The sequence below is a fragment of the Orcinus orca genome, chromosome 3, assembly GCF_937001465.1.
Source record: "Orcinus orca chromosome 3, mOrcOrc1.1, whole genome shotgun sequence".
In the NCBI taxonomy this organism is placed as follows: domain Eukaryota; kingdom Metazoa; phylum Chordata; class Mammalia; order Artiodactyla; family Delphinidae; genus Orcinus; species Orcinus orca.
The window spans coordinates 54,802,203-54,825,729 of NC_064561.1; the positions used below are offsets into that span (position 1 = coordinate 54,802,203).

At 43.8% G+C, this 23,527-nt stretch overlaps 1 protein-coding gene across 1 annotated transcript in view; it reads left to right on the forward strand.

Annotated features, from left to right (window-relative positions):
- The first annotated feature begins 2,471 nt into the window (after positions 1-2,471).
- Positions 2,472-23,527, forward strand: part of FAXDC2 (fatty acid hydroxylase domain containing 2) — a 30,589-nt gene continuing 9,533 nt past the window's right edge. Inside the window, exons 1-5 of the mRNA XM_004280996.3 lie at positions 2,472-2,623; positions 14,553-14,600; positions 16,626-16,717; positions 16,849-16,952; positions 20,255-20,376. Of these exons, the coding sequence (XP_004281044.1) occupies positions 14,553-14,600; positions 16,626-16,717; positions 16,849-16,952; positions 20,255-20,376 (366 nt within the window). The 5' untranslated portion in view covers positions 2,472-2,623. The remainder of the gene's footprint in view (positions 2,624-14,552; positions 14,601-16,625; positions 16,718-16,848; positions 16,953-20,254; positions 20,377-23,527) is intronic.

Below are 23,527 nucleotides of genomic sequence, written 5' to 3' on the forward strand. Positions count from 1 at the left end.
TCTGGTCACTTTAAAGCTCTCTTCTCTAGCTGTCCCTTCCTCTCCCTGTTCGTGAATATAACAAACCCATCTCTGGTTTTACAGCCAGATCTCAAAATCCCCTGTGAGGTTTTCTTTTTTTTCTTAATGTGACCAGTGTTGAGAATCTTGTTTTGAACTTCTGTAACATTCTGTCATTTTCTAGGAGCAATGGGATCCAAAGGCTTCAGAATATCTCTGAAGTTTCTAACCAGATGTGTTTGTTTGTGGGATAAGGGATATATTCCAGAAAAATTGGTAAACACAGTTATAAGTCTCAACTCCATTAGAAATAGAATGGGCCTCAGAGATCCTCTAATCCAACTGGTTCATTTGACAGATGAAGAAACTGAGACTCAGAGAGGCCGAGGTCACAAAGCTGGTCAGTGGCAGTGCTCAGTTTGAACCCAGATCTACCTTCTTCCAGGATCTCAGGGCCTATCCTCCTTTAAAGGAGATCAGCTAAGGGAGGGACCATCTTACACAACCTTGAAATAACAGGAAAGCTAAGCAAGTCCTCAAAATTAGAATGAAGAGAAAACCCAGAGGACCAGAGAGATATTCTCGTTTGTGCAGCTCTACTGAGAACCTACTATGTGTGAGAGTTATTAGAGCCATGAAGATACATAAAGCTTCTATTTGACCTGATTACAGAAAAAATTACCTGCTACTCTAGGGAGTGTTGAACACATAAGCTAAGAAAGTTCAGAAAGAAAAGAACAAGTGATTTCCCTCGTGGTGCAGTGGTTAAGAATCCGCCTGCCAATGCAGGGTACATGGGTTTGAGCCCTGATCCGGGAAGATCCCACATGCCACAGAGCAATTAAGTCCGTGCGCCACAAATACTGAGCCTGCGCTCTAGAGCCTAGGAGCCACAACTACTGAGCTCACGTGCCACAACTACTGAAGCCCGCACACCTATGGCCCGTGCTCCACAACAAGAGAAGCCACCGCGATGAGAAGCCTGTGCACCACAGCGAAGAGTAGCCCCCGCTCACCGCAACTAGAGAAAGCCCACGTGCAGCAACGAAGACCCAACACAGCGAAAAATAAAATAAATAAATTTATATATAAAAAAAAAAGAACCAGAGGCAGAGTAGTGGTCAAGACAAGGAAGGAAATTCTGGGTGGGAGGATTAGTATAAGCAATTACTTGGAGGTAGGCATGACAGAAAATAGAAAAAATTTTTCTGTACGTAGCAATCAATAAATATTTGCACATGACAGTGATGCTTAGAGCATAGGAAAATAGGAAGTAGTGAGGAATAATGTTATATGAGAGGAGCTAGATTAAGGCGGGCCTTGGAAGTGAGGTAGCAAAGGTTTGATCAGGGCACGAGGCAGACTTGGGTGGCCAGGAACATATACATTATGCAAATATCTGGAATATTGAAAAAAATATTGGTACCTCTAAAAGGAGAGATGATGAAAAACAGGAACAAGTTGTACAAAATAAAATTTGTAACAAACATTGAATGTTTACTGAGCTTTGTGCTGTGCAAGGAGTTAGTCAGGGAAAGATGACTAAGATATGGTCCTTTATTGGTCCAATAAAGGATGACACATCTGGACAACGGGACAGCACTCAGCCTTAAAAAGAACATTGTAGCTCTTAAAGGTACTATATGGAACAATCTCCATATGTGCGTGCTAAGTGAAAAGAGCAAGGAGCATAACAAGCATATACGGTAAGCTGTTTCTAAAGATGGGGAGATATATATGTTTCTATTTACAGAGACAAGCTCTGGATGGATATACAAAACACTCGTCCCAGGGGTTGCCTCTCGGGAGAAGTAGAGGACTGGGAAGGAGTAAAAAAAGACTTGCTTTTTACTGTACACTCTTTTGACCCTTTTGTTTTTTATATTAGACATTATTACCTATTCAAAAATAATTTTTAGAAATTTAAAAATAAAAGCTCACTTCTTTTTCAAAGGTCTCACCTTTTTACATCACGGGTCATCCTGTATTCTAATTTCACCTGTTTCAAAGTGTAAACTTCACCTCTCCAGGGGTTCCTTTCCTGCATCTAGACTGAACAGTAGTAGTTGATACATCTCTCCTCCCTTGGCTGCCCTCAGAAGCAACAGAAGCCATCAAAAATGAGAAAAGGAGGCCCTGTGGTCCATGTCACCTTTTTATTCACTTGAACTGCCCATCTTCTGCCTTCAACATGATCTGACACCCACGCCTCTTATCGAAACTGCCTCCTAGGGGACCGTGACATTTTCTTAAGTTGAGGAAGATGCGGGAAGTTTTTAAAAAGAAGAAAAACAAGCCCAGAGGTCAGTCAAATGTGCTTTTTCCAGCTCTGGCTTGAACTGCGCATTTCCTCTCAGCTTTCAGGAGATGTCCTTTGGCAAGAAGGGCGCTTTTGTCTCTCGTCAAAACAGACCCAAATTCTTTCTCCCGTCACGTGCCTGGCCGAGCCAGTAGGCTGCTCCGTAACGTGATCACCTTGGCCAGCCTCCCAGCCTACCGACTAATAACAGGGTGAGGCGGCAGCACAGCAACAGCAGCTGCCAGCGTCGGGGCTGAAGGAAGAGAAAGCGGGCTTGAGCTGTGCCAGGACCTTGGAGGAGCTGGGACACAGCCCACTGCAGAGGTGAGCGGGAGCTGCTGGGCAGGGAAGCTGGTCGCCAAGGTCAGGACGCGTCCAAGTTCACTTAAAGAAAGGCAAAGCATACCCTTCTCACCTCTGCCACCTCTCTGTCCTCTCCACTTACAGGGCAGGTGAGATCTGCCTCTGAACAATGTCCTGGGATGTTTTCTTAGTACACAGAGTCCCTTTCTGTCTCACTAATGTCTGCCGTCCTCTGCCCATGTTTGTACAATCTACCTCCTCCGTAGTCTTGTTTTTCTAGCAATTGACAGGTAATTCTGTCAAACGGACTCGCTTTGGCTTCAAAACCACATGAAAGAGAAAATCCCAAATCAGAACTCGAAAATCCTACTGGAAAAAGACTGCCAGGAGGCAACTGTGGTTGAATTGCTTCTCCTCTCTAACCTGCCAGGGTCACCTGGAAGGGATGGGGCCAATTACAACAGTCTTAAAATCGCAAAGGCCCCAGGTCGATGTGGGGACTAGAAGGTGGACAACCATGTCAAAGCTGTTTTGATCGACATACTGGGATTTATCAACAGATGCTCCACTTTCAGACTTGCTGATGTCCTGGTAGTAGCTCAGGAAGGATTCCCACAGAGGTTACCGAGGGAGAGGAATACAGTGTGTGTAGACGGGTGTGAACAATGGGCCACTGGTTTTCAGGATGCTATACAGGTCTTTGGGGGCATAGGGCAAGCAAGACAAGACAGAGACTTGTAGGGTGCTTCAGTTTCATATGCAATTCCAACTAACTTTCTCTGGTTGGGATATAAAGATGCAATTCAATTTGGTAAAACAAATGCTCTGAGCGTTAGCTTCTGACCTTAGAAAGGTAAGTGTGTAGTATAGGAAAAGGTGCTGAAACGTTCAAGAGCAAATGTTGGACACATTCTGAGGGCAAAAAATAAGGCTTTTAATTCTTTTACCCTTCTTTTGTTTATTCAACAAATATTTCCTGAGTATCTGCTACATGCCAGGTTTGTGTTTGGTACTGTGGATCTCGTAGTAAACAAAATAGGCAGGCTTTCAGCTTCACGGGCATGCAGTCAACTGGGGCAGTAAATCATAAAGGGTATAAGTACCCAAGGCAAAAGCAGTGAAGGGAGCATTGCTAAAACTGTCCAAAGGGAGTAATTTTTGTCTCAAAATTCAACCTTTTCCTTCATGCATTTTACCTTCTTGAATGAGTATCTTTCCCCTCTGTAAAAGTCTCACGTACGTACAGACCTTGGTCATAGCAGTTCCTCGAAACCCTCTTCATCAGAGGCTTTAAGCTAGAGGCAGGCTGTTCAGCTTTTCCCAAGAATACAAACAGCCTGAGAACAGAGGCTGAAGTAACGGGAGTTTCAGTCCTCAGGAGAGTAGTCGTCTCCCGTATGAAATAGAATTTATGCTATTCTGAAAACACATGTGGCACCAGGCAAAGCGTTAGGAAGCCTGGATTTTGCCAGAAACTGTGTGGAGTTTGGAACAAGTCAGTTCTGTTATCTAAGCCTATCTCTTTAGCGATAAAAATGGAAGGGGTAGACCAGATGGTCCATCAGGTCTTTTTTTTTTTTTTTTTTTTTTTTTTTTTTCCCCCTGATAATTTCATGAGATATTTACAAAGAAACCATGCACATTCACATAAAGATAATATATCTTGTACCTATAAAATGGGAACCTTCATCAACCATGCAGAATATCCAGGAAGCTAGAATCTGAAAGAATCAGGCTGCAGACAAATACAAATTAAAATTAAACTGTCTACTTCTCCCACCCTCATCCCATTCCCCTCCCCTGTCTTCAGATTTTTTTAGGTTGTGAACATGCACTATAGGCTCACTGTGCCATTTACCTAGATTGGGGATTCTGCAATAAATCATTGCTTTCAAAACAGTCAGAATCATCTGCTTTCAAAACAACCAAACTAAAAAGTATCTAATTTGGATAATCTTATAATATCTATCGAAATCCCTTTAAGGGAGAATCAATTCATTGTTATTAAGTATTAGAATATTTACTTTTAGTGCATTTAATTTCTTTCTTTCTCTGAATGCATTCTCATCATAAATGTTACTTCATATCCTCCTCCTACATACTTTCTCACTTGGAAAATCAAAGTTATATAGTATTACATTATTAAATAGGACCAAGAAGCATGTCTTATTCATGTTTGTATCCTCTGTAGCTAGCATTGTATCTGGCACACAATAAATATTTCTTTTTTTTTTTTTAAAACACATGTTTAGCTGGTAGAATTTATTTTTTTAATTTATTATTACTATTATTTGCGATACGCGGGCCTCTCACTGTTGTGGCCTCTCCCGTTGCGGAGCACAGGCTCCGGACGCGCAGGCTCAGCGGCCATGGCTCACGGGCCCAGCCACTCCATGGCATATGGGATCTTCCTGGACCAGGGCACGAACCCGCGTCCCCTGCATCGGCAGGCGGACTCTCAACCACTGCGCCACCAGGGAAGCCCTAATAAATATTTCTTGAAAGAATGATTATTATCTTAGAAAAACCATGCTCTATTTTACCTTTTGTATTAAAAAAAAAAAGCACACACACACAATATCTAATCCATTGTTTGTGGCTGATAGAGGCTGATCTCATTCCTTTGTGTCCTTTTACAATCCAAATGCCCACCCTGCATTCACCGACATCAGCACATTCTATACCTTTTGCAGACTTAATCGGTATAATGAGCACTGAATTCAAGTTCTGCCACTAAATAACTGTAATTTGAAGCTGAATAATGAAGATTTCTATGCCTCCATTTCTTCAAATGGAACATGGGGGCATCAGAATAGATGAGCTTAAGACAACTTCTAGCTCTTAGCTGGGAGACTTCAAAAGGTAGAGAAAAAGAGAGGAGGTACCATAAAAATGTAATGACTATAGTACCTTAACATAGTAAATATTTAATAATTGCTATTGTTGATTTTGTTTGCCAAAATTTCTAACTTGAACAATACCACTGGCAAACAATGTCAAGGAAATTCTTTGGGTGAAGACACATCGGCCCACCATGTTTGAGGTCCCCCATGGAACCTTTCTGACTGACTCTGTTCAGTTAAAACTGAAAACAAGACTACAGATGTAGAGAGGCACAGAAAACAAGCTGCTTTATCATAAAATATTCAGAAGAATGATACGGTTGTGTAGCTTAGAGGAGTCAGCTGCCTAGACAAACATCTCAGGAAATAGCATGTGGGCCTATTGGCTTAGCCGAAGAAAAATGGCATATCAGGAAATGTTTCATTGCCTCTAATGAAGTCAGATGTCAACAGATAAATGCTATGACTCCTGCAGCCACAGGGCCTTCCTACCACCAAAAGATAAAGAGTCACTTTCCCTTTGACCTGAAGGCTGACGTTCCAAGGTCAAGCTTAGGTATCAGCCCCTAATCACTCAGTCTCAGCAAAATAGTTTCTATGGCATGGACACAGCACGCATCAGCACCCTGCCCGTGGCGTCAACAGCCGCCTCCTCCCAGGGTCTTATTGTACTGACAGCCTTCCTAGTCTCACTTAGGTGTTTAATTTTAATACCTACTTAATACTTTACATCCAGCCTCCATCTCAGAAGGGTTTGAGATAGCTTCCAATAAAAGGATATATGCAGTAGAATAGTTGCAGAAAAATAAAAACTGATTAGAACCCATCAGGCACTCAATAAATACCTTTTATACTGTTTTGATGTGGGGGTGGGGGGCAGTGATCTGTAGAAAAAAGAACCACGTGCTTTACTGCTATTGCTTTGCTTTTGGACCATGTAAAATCATTACCAAAAAAAAAAAAAAAGAAGAAGAATAAACAGGGCACTGGTCCTTGTCGTAGTTACCTTTAATAATCTAATGAATGCTATGAATATAAAAAATGAAATTTCAGGGGAGACAAAGATTTCCCAAAGCCCTTAAGGAACTGCAATTAATATGATGAAGAGTAAAGTAAAAATGAATTACTCTGTGAATCTTCAATAAAATATTTCCTATGAATGAGCACTGAATTCATTTAAAATTTTTTAATATTTCTGTAATTTTCTGAATAGGTAAAATATACTCATGGTACAAAATTCAAAAGGCAAAAAATAAGGCACGTGGTAGAAAGATAGCCTTCCTTCTGCCTTGACCCCCAGCCACCGAATTCACCTCACCAGAAGCCACCACTGTAACCAATTTCTTATATATTCTTCCAGCAATAGTCTAATATTTTATGTATTATTCTATGTATACATAAACAGCACACACACACACACACACACACACACACACACATGTTCCACACATTACTTTTTCACCTACGAGTTCTGGAAAGTACACATAGGGCTGCCTTATTCCTTTAATGGCTACAGAATATTTCATTACTAGATGTACTATAATTACTTAACCAACGCTTTATTGATGGAATTCAAGGTGTTTCCAATTCTTAGTCATTAAAAACAATGCCACAATGAACATCCTTGGACACACATCATTTTTTATATACTGGATTATATAAAAGGAAAAAACAATCCCAAGAAGTATAATTGAGCATTAAATTTAACTCTGAAATTACAGGCAGCCAAAGCAAAAAGGGGTGAGAAGGACCAAAATGGATTGCCTTTTTGCATTCCACAAGTAAGCATACCACTTCTTCTAAAGAGGAGAACTTCTTTAAAAAAAAAAAAAAAAAAAACTAATTTTTTTTATTGAAGTATGGTTGATTTACAATGTTGTGTTAATTTCTGCTGTACAGCAAAGTGATTCAATTATACATATATATACATTCTTTCTTTTATATTCTTTTCCACTATGGTTTACCATAGAATATTGAATATAGTTCCCTGTGCTATACGGTAGGACCTTGTTGTTTATCCATTCTCTCTATATATTAGTTTGCATCTGTTAACCCCAAACTCCCAATCCATCCCTCCCCCATCCTCCTCCCCCTTAGCAACCACAAGTTTGCTCCCCAAGAGGAAAAGTCCTGTGCACTAATTTCTTTATAAGAATTTATCAGCTGTATTCTCATAAAAAGTGCACTACTTCATTTGGGGAACTAAATAGCGGGGTAACGAATATATTCGATGGCAGTTTTGATATTCATGTGGCAGATTCTTACATCTATCTTGATTTTTTTTTAAAAAGTATGATATAACTAAAACCCAGCATTCCTTGGATAAGCTAAAATGCAATTTAGGAGGAAAAGGCTTGGTTGTAAGGTTGGAGACCACGAGAAAGCCCGGGCACTGTCCTCCTTTAAAGGTTTCTTGGGCATGCCAGATCTCCTGCCCTACTCAGTGTTTTCTTAGCTCTGGACCAGAACTTAGGCTAGCACTTTTCATATGGATTTTTGAAATGATGGGTTCATGTACCTAGACTGAGACTTTGCACCTCCAGGAATCCTTGTACATAGTAAGTTCTTCGTAAATGTTCCTGGAAGGAATAGAGGAGCTTCAAAAGGTCAAAGACCGTGTCTTATTAGCTTTGCAAGCTCTTGGCAAAGATAACGGTGATGATAAGATATCGGGAAAAAGCTAGATGAGACTTTGACTTGTAAGTGAAGTTCCTGTGGCATGGCATGGCAAAAAGAGTCCTGGTAGCTAAAGAAACAAACAGGCAAACAAAGAAACAAACCCCAAATCCCCTCAGCTTCCCTCCCAAACAGGATGGATATCTCGACAGGGTCCACAGAGCCTTTCACACTTCCTAACAAGCACTGAGGAGGGAAATGCATGGTGATGTGAAGGGTCTACCTTTCTGCCATGGTTTGCAGATATTAAGATCTCCAAGTCGTTCCCAACTTGAGGTGTTTCCTTTCATATTTGGTTCCTTGTCATTAAGACACTTTACAGGCTTAGCCCCCAAAGTACCTAGCACAACTAGGTACTTAAAGATCTGTGCTTTCTGGGACCTCAGGCAGAAGGCAAACTGCCAGATTGAAAATGACCCTGCTTCATCCCAGAATTCTACCACTGTGTGAAAGGTAACTTCATGAATGGGCCCGTATCCATCTTGAGGATGTGGGCCAAACTTGGGAATTGGGCCGATAGGAATTGTTCAGCACAATGAAGATGGAGAAAATCACTTTTTTTTTTTTTTGAAAATCACTACTTAAAGGAGAATTCTTAAGGACCTACTGTATACCACGGTGAACTCTACTCAATACTCTGTAATGACCTATATGGGAAAAGATCTAAAAAAAGAGTGTATGTATGTATATGTATAACTGATTCACTTTGCTGTACATCTGAAACTAACACAACACTGTAAGTCAACTATACTCCAAAATACAATTTTAAACATTTTTTTAAAAGGAGAATTCTTGGGAATCCTTATAAATTCAGGTTACTGAGTAACATCTGTTGTCCCCGATGTGGGGCAGGGCTGTTTACCATAGTTTGGAGCTGAGACTTGTCATCCTGAAACGCTTGTGCAGTTATCCTCTGGAAGCCTCAGGCGGTACAGAATATGACTATAGAGCACCCCTAACACTCAGGTAAGCAAAGGAATCCTGACTGCCCTCCTGGGTCAGAACAGGGAGTGAATGCCTGCAGCTTCACTTTATTCCTTCTCTTCTGTTGTGTGTTTTTCTTTCTTTTTTATTGAGAAGTCAGCACAAGGTAGAGCTCCACACCTCCAAGCTACAGCAGGTTCTCCTGCTGCCGGCCAGGCAACAAAGGGTGCTGGAGGAGGGAGTGGAGGTGACAAAGAAGCAGGCCTGGGTGGGGGTGGGGCTGGGGGGGCTATAGTGTGGCTGAAATCCATTCCCCTGCCTCCAGGTAGAGACTGGGCTGACACTGCACCAAACATTCAGGTGCCTTTTCTTAAACCGGATGCTATCTCCCTGACCGGGAATCAAACCTCCCAGTATTTCTCCCTGACAGGCTTTTCCTCTGAGCGGACTGCCTCCCTTCTGCTGTGATGTGATTCACAGTGGAGCTGGTGAGCAGCTTATCACCTCCCTCTGCTGTCCTAACTTCTCAAACCCCTGGAGGCACTTTATATGTCACCATTCCTCTCTTCCCTTTTCCAGCCTAAGTATTCTGTAAGAAATGAGGGTCAAGGGGAAGCTGTATTTCCTAAGGTCAAAGCTGGTAAAAATGCATCTAGAATAATAAAACCAAGCATAAACATCCACAAAAGAATAAAACATCCTTAGCGATATTGGAAGCTGGGCCTGATCCTGGCTCTGCCATCTAGAAACTCACCTGGCCTCCTTTCTCTAAGCTCTTTCCCCCTTGTCACACGGCAGGACGATGAACTGTAACGCTCCTCTTCAACCAGGTCATGACACTATTCGATAGCGACAATAATAAGTGTTGGTGAGGATGTAGAGAAGTTGGAACCTCATACATTACTACTGTTGGGAATGTAAAATGGTGTAACCACTTCACGTTCCTCGAAAAGTTAAAGATAGTTACTATATGACCCAGCAATTCCACTCCTAGGCATATATCCAGGAGAAATAAAAACGTGTCTACACAAAAACTTATGCAAAATTGTTCATAACATTATTCATAACAGCCACAAAGTGGCAACAATCCAAATGTCCATCAACAGAGGCATGGATAAACAAAATATGATATATCCATATGACAGAATGTTATTTGGCAATAAAAAGGAGTGAAGTACTGATAGATACCACAACATGGATGAACCTTGAAAACATTATGCTAAGTATAAGAAGCCAACCACAAAGGACAACATATTGTAGGATTCCATTAATATGAAATGTCCAGAATAGGCAATTCCACAGAAACAGAAAGTGGACTAGTGATTATTGCGGGCTAGAGGGGGGTGAGGATAGGGAGACAGGAAATTCATGGCTAAAGCGTGTAGGATTTCTCTTGGGATAATGAAAATATTCTAAAACTGACTGTGATGGTGAATGCACAACTCTGTGAATATACTAAAAGCCTATATATGTACACTTTACATGGGTAAATTGTATTGTATGTGAATTTTATATCAATAAAGATGTTTTTAAAAAGAACAAATACAATTTTAAAGTCTCCTCAGCCTCATCAGCAGAGCATGTGGCCAAACTTTTGGATTTTTGTCACGCTGGCAGGTGAGAAATAATATCTTATTATAGTTTTAATTCACATTTCTCTTATTATGGAGGAAGTTCAGCATCTTTTCAGTTTAGAGTCCACTGATACTGATTTCTTTTTATTATATACTAAATTCCCATGTATATTTTAAGGTCTATTTGCAGACTTTCTAATCTGTTGTATATGTCTGCCTACTCATGCGCTAGCACACAATTTCATCTATTAAAACTTTATGATGGGACTTCCCTGGTGGCGTAGTGGTTAAGAATCAGCCTGCCAGTGCAGGGGACATGGGTTCGAGCCCTGGTCCAGGAAGATCTCACATGCCACGGAGCAACTAAGCCTGTGTGCCGCAACTACTGAGCCTGCACTCTAGAGCCCACGAGCCACAACTACTGAGCCCACGTGCCACAACTACTGAAGCCCATGCGCCTAGAGCCCGTGATCTGCAACAAGAGAAGCTACTACAATGAGAAGCCCGCGCACCTCAACGAAGAGTAGCCCCCGCTCTCAGTAAGTAGAGAAGCCTGCGCTCAGCAACGAAGACCCAACGCAGCCAAAAATAAATTAATTAAATAAAAATTTTTAAAAAAAGAAAAAACTTTATGGTGGGACTTCCCTAGTGGTGCAGTAGTTAAGAATCTGCCTGCCAATGCAGGGGACACAGGTTTGGGCCCTGGTCCAGGAAGATCCCACATGCCACGGAGCAACTAAGCCCCTGAGCCACAACTACTGAGCCTGCGCTCTACAGCCCGCGAGCCACAACTACTGAGCCCGTGTGCCACAACTACTGAAGCCCGTGTGCCTAGAGCCCGTGCTCCGCAACAAGAGAAGCCACCACAATGAGAAGCCCGCGTACCGCAACGAAGAGTAGACCCCACTTGCCACAAGTAGACAAAGCCTGTGTGCAGCAACGAAGACCTAATGCAGCCAAAATTAAAATAAATAAATAAATTTATTTTAAAAAAACCTTTATGGTAAGACAAGTAGGGGGACAGTCAACCAAGTCAAGCTGGGCAGCAACTCAGGGTAAGTGCAATCCCCAAGCACCCTCCCACCAAACCCAACCACCGTCCCAGGCTGTCACCTTCACAGAGAAGTCATGGCTTTATTTCAAATATGGAGAAACACAAAGTTTGTTGCAAAACACTTTATAGAAATGCCAAGAAATGTGATAAAGAAGAGACTGAAAAAGGCCAAGATCTAAAAGGTCATTCAGATTGGCACAGAGAAGTCACAAGAACACACTCCAAAGACACAAACCATCAGAAAAACCTAGCACTTAATTTTGTGAGAATAAAGCCTAGGGTAAATGCCGTGGCAGCTGGAGACCAAACTGCAGTAGCAGTAAGCAAAGGCAAGTCTGGCAGGTGTAGTCAGATCTTTGGATGCTACATTGAGGAGTATGAACACGGACAAAGACTTCTGCCTTGACGGACAATCTGAACACCGGTTTGAAACACTGGATGTTCAAATGCGACAAATGGAAGACACAATGAATAGCATTTCAACCCTAATGACGTCACAAAGCCAAGAGGCTATGTCTCTTCAAGAAACACACCAACAGCAACAAGAACAAAAAGAAACAGCAGATGGCACTGGCCTTGACCTCACTATGGAGCCACTGCAGGGTCAGTCAGGTGGTGTTGGCACAAGAACAGGATGAACTGTCAGAGACGTACCCACATCCGTGATCAAGTGTAAGGTGTAAAGAACTGATGCTTCTGAAATATTCCCTGGGTGTATATGTATATGAACGTGTTACACTAGAGTTACGTTGGAAACACTGCCTGAGTCAGCATGCATACTTGTCCACGATGCTTTCTTTTGGCTTGCTGTACCTTGAAAATACACTGGAAAATTCCAGAAAGTTTCTACCTTGCCGGATTTTATAGTTCTGTGCAGTATGTGTGTAAGTGTGGAGGATACACTTTTGTAGATGTTTTTGACAGTATAGAACTAGCTTGTAGTAAAAGGAATATCGTCCTCAAAACTTAGATCAAAACTCTAGTACCGGGCTTCCCTGGTGGCGCAGTGGTTAAGAATCCACCTGTTTGGGCTTCCCTGGTGGCTCAGTGGTTGAGAGTCCGCCTGCCGATGCAGGGGACACGGGTTCAAGCCCTGGTCTGGGAAGATCCCACATGCCACGGAGCAACTAAGCCCGTGCGCCACAACTACAGAGCCTGCGAGCCACAACTACTGAAACCCGCGCACCTGGAGCCCGTGCTCCGCGAAGAAAGAAGCCACCGCAATGAAAGCCTGCGTGCAGCAACGAAGACCCAATGCAACTGTAAATTAATTAATTAAAAATATTTTTTTAAAAAACCTCTAGTACCAAAGTATTGTATAATCTTTAGAATAAAGCTTTTTATGTTTTAAGTCAAAAAAGTTTATCTCTGTATGCATTGACTTGTGATGCATAAAAATAAAAGCAGGGAAAAGCACACTTAATATGTTGACATGGCTATAAAAAGAAACAAAATTCAGTTATTTGTAGTGAGGTGGATGGACCTAGAGTCTGTCATACAGAGTGAAGTAAGTCAGAAAGAAAAAAACAAATACCGTATGCTAACACATATATATGGAATCTAAAAAAAAATGGTTCTGATGAACCTAAGGGCAGGACAGGAATAAAGACACAGAAGTAGAGAATGGACTTGAGGACACGGGGAGGGGGAAGGGTAAGCTGGGATGAAGTGAGAGAGTGGCATGGACATATATACACTACCAAACGTAAAATAGATAGCTAGTGGGAAGCAGCCACATAGCACAGGGAGATCAGCTCGGTGCTTTGTGACCACTTAGAGGGGTGGGATAGGGAGGGTGTGAGGGAGATGCAAGAGGGAGGCGATGTGCGGATATGTGTATACATATAGCTGATTCACTTTTTTATACAGCAGCAACTAACACGATAATCTAAAGCAATTATACTCCAATAAAGATGTTTAAAAAATATGTTTACGTGGCCAAAAATATCTCATTCAGCATATATTATGGACAATGCCATTTTTTATCCTTTTTGTTTCATTTTGCTAAGTAGAGATGCAATTGGTTTTTAATCTGTGTTCACCACCTTTTGACATCAGAGTTTTTATTCAGTTGTCTAATAACTACTATTTGGATTCCTTAAAATAACTTTTATTTTTCATTTGATCATTATCTTTATATAACCAGGAAAATTCTGCAACATCACATTAGAAAATAAAAATGATCAAGCCTTAATCTCTCTTATCTTATTAGATATTGGTTTTATTAAGACTTCCAAAAAGATTTACCCTGTCATACTGTCAAATGGAGATCTCAAACACGTTTCTAATTATTCTCCTTCTAACCAGCTCTTGTTTGACAGCATTTTAGAAGGAGTTTCATGCACCGCATTCCTATCCATCTACTTGGCCATAGAATTGTTGACTGGTTTCAGAAAAACCTTGGTTGTTGTTTTTAAACTGACAAATAATAACAAAGAATACACAATTGAACCAACTCAAGTTAGAGCTACTCTTTAAGTCCTGGTTAAGAGTCCACTGATATTCTTTTATCTCACAGGAACAACTCTTTACTACCTTGAAGAAGTGAGAAGAGCATAATTAAGTCTTTTAAAAAGCCTTATAAAGTGTTTTAAGACTTGCTAGACCTAGTATCCCTCGTGCCCGTCCCTCTTCTACTCTTCTGCTGTATTCCTGGCTATTCTTGCTTATTTGTTTCTCCATGTAAATTTTAGAATCAGTTTGTCCGCCAGGGTTTTTTTTGGTGGTGGTTTTTTTTTTTTTGTAACTCCCAGGTGATTTTAATGAGTTGCCGGCATTAAAAACCACTGCTGGCCATTCACCTTGACTCTCTCTATTCCTTACTTCCTTGGTTGCATGTGAAAATGACACCCAGGCTCACCTGTGCTTTTTCATTCCAGATGAAGGGAGAAGCTGGAAGTGTGCCACACAATGAGAAGCAAAAGCAGGTAAACGCGAGCACCTCACCCACCAAACTGGTGAGAACGCAGCCAGTGACCCTTTCCACATCTGCGCCTGCAGCACAACTGACAACACCCCCCCAAGGTTTCGGGATATAGCTGACACATCAGTGAAGTGCTCGCTTCAGTAGCTGAGCAGAATCACTTGACTCCAGCTGCCTGATTATAACTCAAGCCCCTTTGCCTGCATGAAGGTAGCTGAAGAGCCCCGTAGCTGTCCCACCAAGGTCTCTTGGCCCTTAGAATGTTCCAGGCTCAGGCCTTTGGAACCACCCCTTTCTACAGCTGCTCTGGGGACAAGAGAGGCCCACTGGGGGCTGGGAACTGGGGGGTGGGAACCAGCTGTTGAGCCCAGATAACTTCTGTGCTGCATGCTCCTGCCCTTCCCAGAGACCTTTGTCCTGTCACTTTACCTGGCCCTCACGCTGCTAGAGAGAGAAAACACCACGATCCCTGAAAACACATCTAATCTTACATGTGAAATCGAGGTTTTAAATTTGACTTGGCTTGATTTGATTAAACTCAAATGAAAAATTCCTAGTGGATCTGGAAAGCTCAGGAAAAGGGTCCTTTGAATCCCAAAAAAGGACTAATTGCAAAAGCCCAAGATGAACTGTCTGGCAAATTTGGGGGTGACCTTTGAACAGCCTGTATAAAAGAACAAGTTTCTGTGGTCTTGGCGATCCAGCCCTTAACGGGGGGAGACAGAGAGAGAGAGAGGGAAACAGAAGGTCATTTTCAGAGCTCAGAGAGAGAGAAGGTCATTTTTCAAATCTCAGGACCCGAGTAGACCTTTAAAAACATTTCACTAGCCATGGAAAACGACTTACTAACTTCTGATCAAAAGTGGGATAGGGTAATCAGAGAAGAAAAGAGTCAGTGCAGAGTCAGGTTGCTCTGAATGAGTCAGTCAAAACGGTCTGCTCCTTTAGATCTCCAAAGGCTGGATTAAAACCTGGCCCCCTATTAGATCAGCTTCCCCTACAACAGTGTATGTGACCTGGTTCACTAACTGCACACACGTATAGGGACCACCACCTCCAGTCCTCTCCCACGAAAGAATATTAGCAGACTGCATCTGGGCGTAGAAACATGGGCTGTGATGGACATTTGTCATTCCTGCCCAAGGTACTATAGAAATTGGTGACACACCTGGCAGCCAGGGTTTTCCTTCCACAAGTCTGGGACCTGCTGGTTGACCATCGAGCTCGCAATGACCACTGTTTTAGGCTTTTGGAGGAGAACATGTAAGGACCGCCCAGTGATGGCCAGCGTTCTGTTCTTTGCCCCTAGAAGCCATCATTGTCCCGTTCAGCTGGCAGCCCAGACTAATATCTCTGGAAGGCAGAGGACATATTGCAAGTCAGAAAATATGTTTATTTACTCTTTTCTTCAAGGGCAAAAGGGTGATGGGCATGGGAAAATAGGCCTGGCTCAGGAACACAGTTGAAGTCCCTGTGGCCTCATCAAGGATTCTGCAGATCCTTCTGTGATGGCCGTCCCAGCTCCGCCTGTCCATTGGAATTAGCTGGGGACCTTTAAAAGACAGGGAGGCCCAGCCCCACCTCCCCTGCCCTGGCAGAGACTCTTATGTAATCGGGCTGGGGAGTAACCCGGATACTGGCAGTTTTTGAAAGCTCCCAGGTGATTCCAATGTACAAATAATCTGCATCTCTGTTCAACAAGAAGACTGGTCATGAAATCCCATGGCTCTCGGAAGGCTCACCTGTCCTTCTCTGGGTGACGCAATTGCATGCTAGATTCTCTGGATCAGGTTTGCTCTCTTCCCTCCCCCAGCCTTAAGCTCTAACTTTCATACTCACCTCCGCACACAGCCTGAGAGCTCTTGATAAGGAAGAGCCTTCCCACGGAAGTTGGGAAAAGGTCAGCAGATGCGCCATGGTGGCACGATCGAGATCCTGATGCCACCTCACTCCTGCCGGGCTTCAGCAGTGAGCTGCGTGTGAAGGCAGGAGGCTTGCGGGGACCTGACGCTTTCTTGTCCTCCCCTAGGAGGGACACATCTGGGGCTCCATGAGGAGGACGGCTTTCATCCTGGGCTCTGGCCTTCTCTTGCTTGTGGCCCTCTGGAACTCAGTCACATGGTGAGTCTTCTCAGCCAGCTCTAATTCGGGAGCTGGGGGCCGTGCGGTGGCGGTCTATGGGCAGAGCATGGATTTAGGAGCTGTCCACCCACCAGTCTTCACCCAGAAACATGAATGAGTTTTCTTTCAAGGCATCTTCAGAGATTTTGGGGTGCTTCTGGCTACTTCTGGCAAGCCCAGTGGGAGAGGCTGCTGTCTACGTTCGAAGGGAAGGAGTGGCTCCTCTACATTCTAGGTGAGATTCCCAGACCACCAGCACTTAGGGTTTGGGTACATGGTTATAGCTTAATTCTTTTTCTTTTGTTCTCTACTTTGGGACTTCTCAGTTTATTACCCTAAGGAATGAGGACTTAAAGTTTAAGGCAGTGGTAACCCCAGAGTGCTAAATTTGGGGGTTAATATGGAATGGATGTTTAAGGATATCTAAGAAAAGAAGTTGAGACACCTCCTCCATCCCCCCAAATAGAAAAATAAAAAAAGAAATCGTTTGTGTGAAAACGAATGCTTGTGAGAGCAGTAATCCTGCTTCTAGATGTCAGGTCCACAAGTGCAAAGGGCTGTTCTGTCTCATGTGAGGCTGTGTCCTTGGACCTGGTGCAATCTAGCTGGCTCTTGGGCCTTGACAGCAAGTGTTCACTCAAAATGTATTTACTGACAGTGCCAAAGCCTGAAAGCAAGCTCAAAACATAGTAGAAGAAAAAACCTATTTTAACATAGGTATTTATGACAGCATTATCTACAATAGTGACTGTCCGCCGTCATACATTCGTTCACTCACATAATATTTATTAAGTTATTCTGTGCCAAACTCATTTGTAGGATATAGAGATATTTAAGATAAAGTATTAAGGTAAAATGTCTACCCTATTAAAAAACTATGTCACCGTTTGACTGGAAGAAAATTAATAACTACAAAACAAACAAACCTCAACCAAAAACACTTTGTCACAGTCTAGAATGGGAGATTAAAAAGTGTCAGTTGTCACAAAGCAAACATAGAAATAAAATGTTTCTGATGATTGCTTTCTTCTAGGAAGAGAACTCCGAAAATGGGCTGAATATTAAACATGACAGGTTAATGGAATCTTAAGCACTCATTGAAAAGAACAATGCAGATTGCAAATATACATGGGGAGAGTGGTGGGAAAACATTTTATATGTTTCTGTTACGATGATGGGAAAACCACCTATCACCTCAGTGATAAGCAAATACCAGAGAGAAAATATATTTGCCATTTGAAATGTTAGAACTGGAAAACAGTTCAAGATCACCTCTTGTGATTTTCATTCGGTATATTCCTCCAGGAGCCCTTGGATTGACACGTAGGCAGGCACCTCGAAGGGTGGCCCGCTAGGCAACAACCAACCTAAGTTTTTTTTTTTTTTCAAAATAAAGTTTCTTATTTCTGAGGATAAAAGTAAATACATGCTCACTTAAATAAAATAAATAAAAATCACACAATTCAAATAAGCATAAAGAAGGTGAAAATCACCTACCTCTCATATCCACGAAATAAGCACTGTTAGTATACTGCATATTTGGTTAAATTTAAAAGACATCTACTATTTTTTTTAATTTATTTATTTCTGGCTGCTTGTTTTGGATCTTCGTTGCCGCACACAGGTTTTCTCTAGTTGCAGAGAGAGGAGGCTAGTCTTCGTTGCGCTGTGCAGGCTTCTCATTGCGGTGGCTTCTCTTGTTGCGGAGCACAGGCTCTAGGTGCTCGAGCTTCAGGAGTTGTGGCTTGCGGGCTCTCGAGTGCAGGCTCAGTAGTTGTGGCTCACGGGCTTTGCTGCTCCTTGGCATGTGGGATCTTCCCAGACCAGGGCTCGAACCCGTGTCCCCTGCATTGACAGGTGTATTCTTAACCACTGAGCCACCAAAGAAGTCCCGACATCTACTATTTTTTTAACTTTTTTTCATTGAATTGATTATGGACATCTTTCCATATCAACTGATATAGATTTGCTCAATATTGTAAGCTGTCCTGTCTATTCCATTGTGTGGAAATATTCTAATCAATTTAGTCCATTCTCTGGGAATTCGAGTGGTTAGGACTCCGTGCTTTCGCTGCCGTGGCCTGGATTCCATCCCTGGTCAGGGAACTAAGATCCGGGACATTTAGGTTACTTAAATGTTCTACTGTGCTTTTTTTAATTTGCTGAGATGGGCATTTATGTGCACGAGTGTGTGTATGTCTTTTCTTTCTTCCCCTCTTTCTGTCTTTGTCTCTCTGTCTCTGTCTTTGTCTGTCACTCTGATCTTTTCCTCACTTCAGATACTGCCAAACTGCCCTGAGGATGTTTGAGCCAATCCCATTTCCTCACAGTGCTAGCCAAGTATTTTTCAGGTATCAACTGCCACACGGCACAGTGATTGATGGAGCAAGAAGGGTACTGGAGGAAGAATGCAGAGACAGAGAATTAAGTTAAACACCCTTGCTCCTTGGAATATTGAAATTAGAGGAGGCGGCAAATCAAGGAAAAATAAAGTTAAGAGTACAAGAGTTAGGTAACACTACAACGTCACTTGAATAACTGCCAACGGGGGTGGACAAAGTGCTTATTTGTTCACAGGAGGAGAACAGAAATACTTGGGATGACTTCATGGAAAAGTGGGAAGTGGGGCAAAAAGCCCTATCTAAATTTGTGTTGATCGGTATTTTCTAAAATACCCTGCAGCACATCAGTTCTATCGGAGGTTAATGGGTGGGGAGACCATACGACTTATCGAAATGGGACATTGTGAGAATAAAGGAGGGGTTATTAATCATGATGGATATGATGGATACATACTGAAATTGTCCTGGGCAGACAGGGACGAATGGCCAGTCTATTCTCAGATGTTCTGAGAAGACAGAGTGCTGGGTAAAGAAAAGCCTGAGAAAGGTTGAATTTAACAAAGTCAAACAGGAATTCTCAGAGCTGTGACCACACTTGTCTGGACCCTGACTCTCCAAGAAGGTAGGGTGTGAAGACTGTTTTAACCAAGGAGCCCCCTGAGAGGTAGGTTTTCCACTTTGGAAAATGCTCACTGGATGCCTGAAGTACCCCTGCTCATGTCATCATAAGGTCATGGGGATTGGGGAACCCAAGTGCCCGTGGTGAGCTGTACCATACCAAACTCCTCCTCTGCTTCTCCCTTTGCTTCTCCCTTCCTTGGCTATTCTTAAAGGGCTCAGTGGGCACAGACGCCCAAATGTCAACCGAAATTCATTTCTGTTTGGAGTGTATCATACATCTTACCATAGTTTTGTGTTGGTTTTTTCTCCAACCGCCTAGAAGGTTGTTGTCCCCGTTCTACAGCTAAGAAAAGAAATAGAGACACTCCTTAAGTGACCCATTCCAGTCCCCACAGCTGGTTTGTCACCCCAAGACTGAAGGCAGGCCCCCAGCCCCGAGCACCCAGACACCAAGGCCCTGGCAAGGGCCTGCCTACGACACAGCCTCAGTTACCACCGAGCATGTGTTCGGGGAATACGTGCGCCGCCAGCTCCTGAAGTTGTCCTGACGTTTCCTTCTTCTTCCCAACCTCAGGTGCCACCCAGGTGCCCGTTCTGCTCTTCTGGACCGTCAGTGGACTTCTACTGGTGGTTGACACAACTGGAAAGCCTAACTTCATCTCCCGCTACCGAATTCAGGTCGGCAAGAATGACCCTGTAAGTGTTGCTGCAGCTTCTCCTGGTCAAGGCACAGAAAGCAGGGGCTAAAGCCACATTCTCCAAATTCTGCTGGCTGGCCCAGGAGAGACCGGGGCGGGTGGGAGCCAAGTGATTCTGTACAAGGCTCCCCCAGGTTAGAAGATTAGAGAGAGGAAATAATATGACATTAGCCAGCCAGCCAAGACTAATGTCAGTCAAAACTAATCTTCTGGCTCCCAGGCCTGGCTCTCTACCTGCCTGTGCTGGCCTACGGCACTGTGGCCAGCATTTTAGGAACAGAAATGATTGTCTCAGCCCAGCACTGGACCGAGTCCCAGATATGTCAGGTAGGTCTCCACCTATCCAATAACTAGATGCTGAAAACACGGATAACAGCTGCCCTTGTGAGAGAGGGACACAGCTGCTGAAACAACGCATAACCTCACTATCACATTAATTGTGAATGTGTCGGTGGTGGTGGTTTTTTAAGCAGGTCCTCCTTTCTGATTATTCAGTACCACCAATAGTACGTAGGTCATCCATGGTAAACAAGGCCTGGACCTTGCTGACAAGGAACTCCTGGCCCCGAAGGAGAGAAAAAGCCAAGCACATATCTTGGATGGACACAGGCCGGGGAATTGAGCCCCACTGTTCACTGCTCCCTGAGCCCGGCTTGCCTGCTTAGCGCTCTGACAACCTCAGAAGCCTTTTCTTACACAACAAGGAAGAAGTTGATTCTTAAACCCAGATTTTTTTACCCCAGCTCCACCAAAACCACATCCTGGCTTCCTTCCCAGACAAGACAATCATTTTCTCTTTTTTTTTTTTTTATAAATTTACTTATTTATTTGTTTCTATTTTTGGCTGCGTTGGGTCTTCGTTGCTGTGCGCAGGCTTTCTCTAGTTGTGGCAAGCGGGGGCTACTCTGCGTTGCGGTGAGCCGGCTTCTCATTGCAGTGGCTTCTCTGGTTGCGGAGCACGGGCTCCAGGCTCTAGTTGTGGCACGTGGGCTCAGTAGTTGTGGCGCACGGGCTTAGTTGCTCCACGGCATGTGGGATCTTCCCGGACCAGGGTTCGAACCTGTGTCCCCTGCATCGGCAGGCAGATTCTTAACCACTGCGCCACCAGGGAAGCCCAGACAATCATTTTAAATTATCTGTCCAGGTGCCTGGGTGAGTCACCTCAGCTCTCAGGGAATTCTACCCAGGCCAGCACTCTAGAAAGCAGAGTGGCTGAGAAATAGTGCCCTTGATCCAGGCTTTCAGGACCGTCCCTTCCTGAACCAGAGCTACTGGCCTGGCTCACAGTGCCCCTCACTTGAGACGGCAGGGGCCTCCTCCATGTCCAGCTCAGCAGGCAGGGACCAGAGCCAAAGGGTTAAAAGCAGGGCTTGTTCCTTGAGAATGTTTCACCTGTCAGACCACGGAGGTCTCCTTACCAGGCACCACTGACTGAATGCGTACATCTTCAAGGCCAAGTACTGTAAACATCTTCATCATTCAGAAGAGAAAACAGAGGCTCTGAAATGTGACATGGCTTAGAACCATGATTCACACTCAAGTTTTGTGACACCAGGGCTTGTGCCCTGAACCACTAGGCCACATCAGCTCTCAAGAGAATCACCTAGCGCAATAAACTTCACAGTCTACCATGAATGGAGGGCCACACAGGGAAGGTCTCGTGGCATTTGGCAGAAGCTGAGGTTCAGAAAGGTGCACTGACTAGTTCAAGGTTAGACTGTTCTTGGAAAGCTCGTCTCATCTGCTCCTACACTGTGTGCACCCTCAGGTAGTCACACAAGTAAGAAGGAAGCCCCAGATGCCATTTCGTCTTCGGCCCATTCCAAGAAGGTCTGACCCCTGACCTAAGACATCAGAAACAGGTCATCGAGTGGGACCTGAACGCAACGGCATTCATAGGACACCACCAGCCACCCCCGCCGCCCGGCTCTGGGTACCCTCCCACTCTCCCGGACTGGATGGCTAGTTCACGCCTCTCCTCCCTCCTCAGATCCTCAACACCTCTGCGCGTCACCTCCTCCCAGAGGGTGGCCTTGCTTCAAGCAGAAGACAGCTCCCCCGGCCGTGCACCACCGCACCCTGGGGGCAGCACTTGCGCACACACTCTGACTGCCCACCTGCTGCAGCCCGTGGCCTCTCTCTGGTCCTACTCCAGCCCGTTCCTCCACTGTCTGCACGCTACACCCAGCACCCCTTGTTTACTCCAGCAATTCTTCCTTCTCTTTCTTTTGTCCTTTTTTTTCCTTCCTCTTCTGGATTTTACTCTCTGGCTTATTACAAACCTGCTATAATTTTTCCCAGCTTAAAACCAAACCAAAACCAAAAACCTTGCGTCCATCTCCCATACTCACTCCCACTCATATTTTTGGTCCCCTTTGCAGCAAAGCTCTTTAAAGGGTTGTCTATACAGTTTCTGATTTCTCCCTGTCCACTGTCTTTTCCCAAAATTTCAGAATTATGAAAAATTGAAAACACGTATACAGAAGTGGAAAAGGTAGTAGTACCCTGATCACTCATTTATATACCACCTAGATTCTCCAGTCTTGTCTTAAACATTTTACAATATGTGCTTTTTCTGTATATAAAACTGTAAATATCTATGCATCTATAATTTTTTGCTTCATCATTTGAAGCTAAGTTCAGACACCATAAAACTCTAAATCCTTCAGCCTGCACCTCCTAAAATAATCACAAAACAATCCTCTCACCTCCTCTAGAAACTTCCTAGCATCAGGCCTTCACCTCCACCGCTCCACCACGATTGTCCTGGGCTAGGTCACCAGTGCTCCTGTCGCAGGCTTGTCTCATTAGACCTACCAGGGCCGTCTCCACAAGTTGCTCATGCCGCATCCTGTTGTAGCTTCTTATACCGGCTGCCAAGGCCCCACTGTGTCCTCACAGCTCGCCACTCACCCCTTCACAGCCTCCTTTCTGGATCCTCCCCAGCCTAACCTCCCTACCCTGTTTACGCTGACGCCCAGGGCACAGCCTCGTCGTCTTCTCTGTCCTCGTCCCCTCGGCGTCATGACTTTAAATAACCGCCTCAACGCCAACAGCTCGCCAATTTACCTCTCGAGCTCAGAACTCTCTCTCGGTGCAGGACTAAACATCCAAATGCCTCCCTGACATCTCCAACGCAACATGACCCA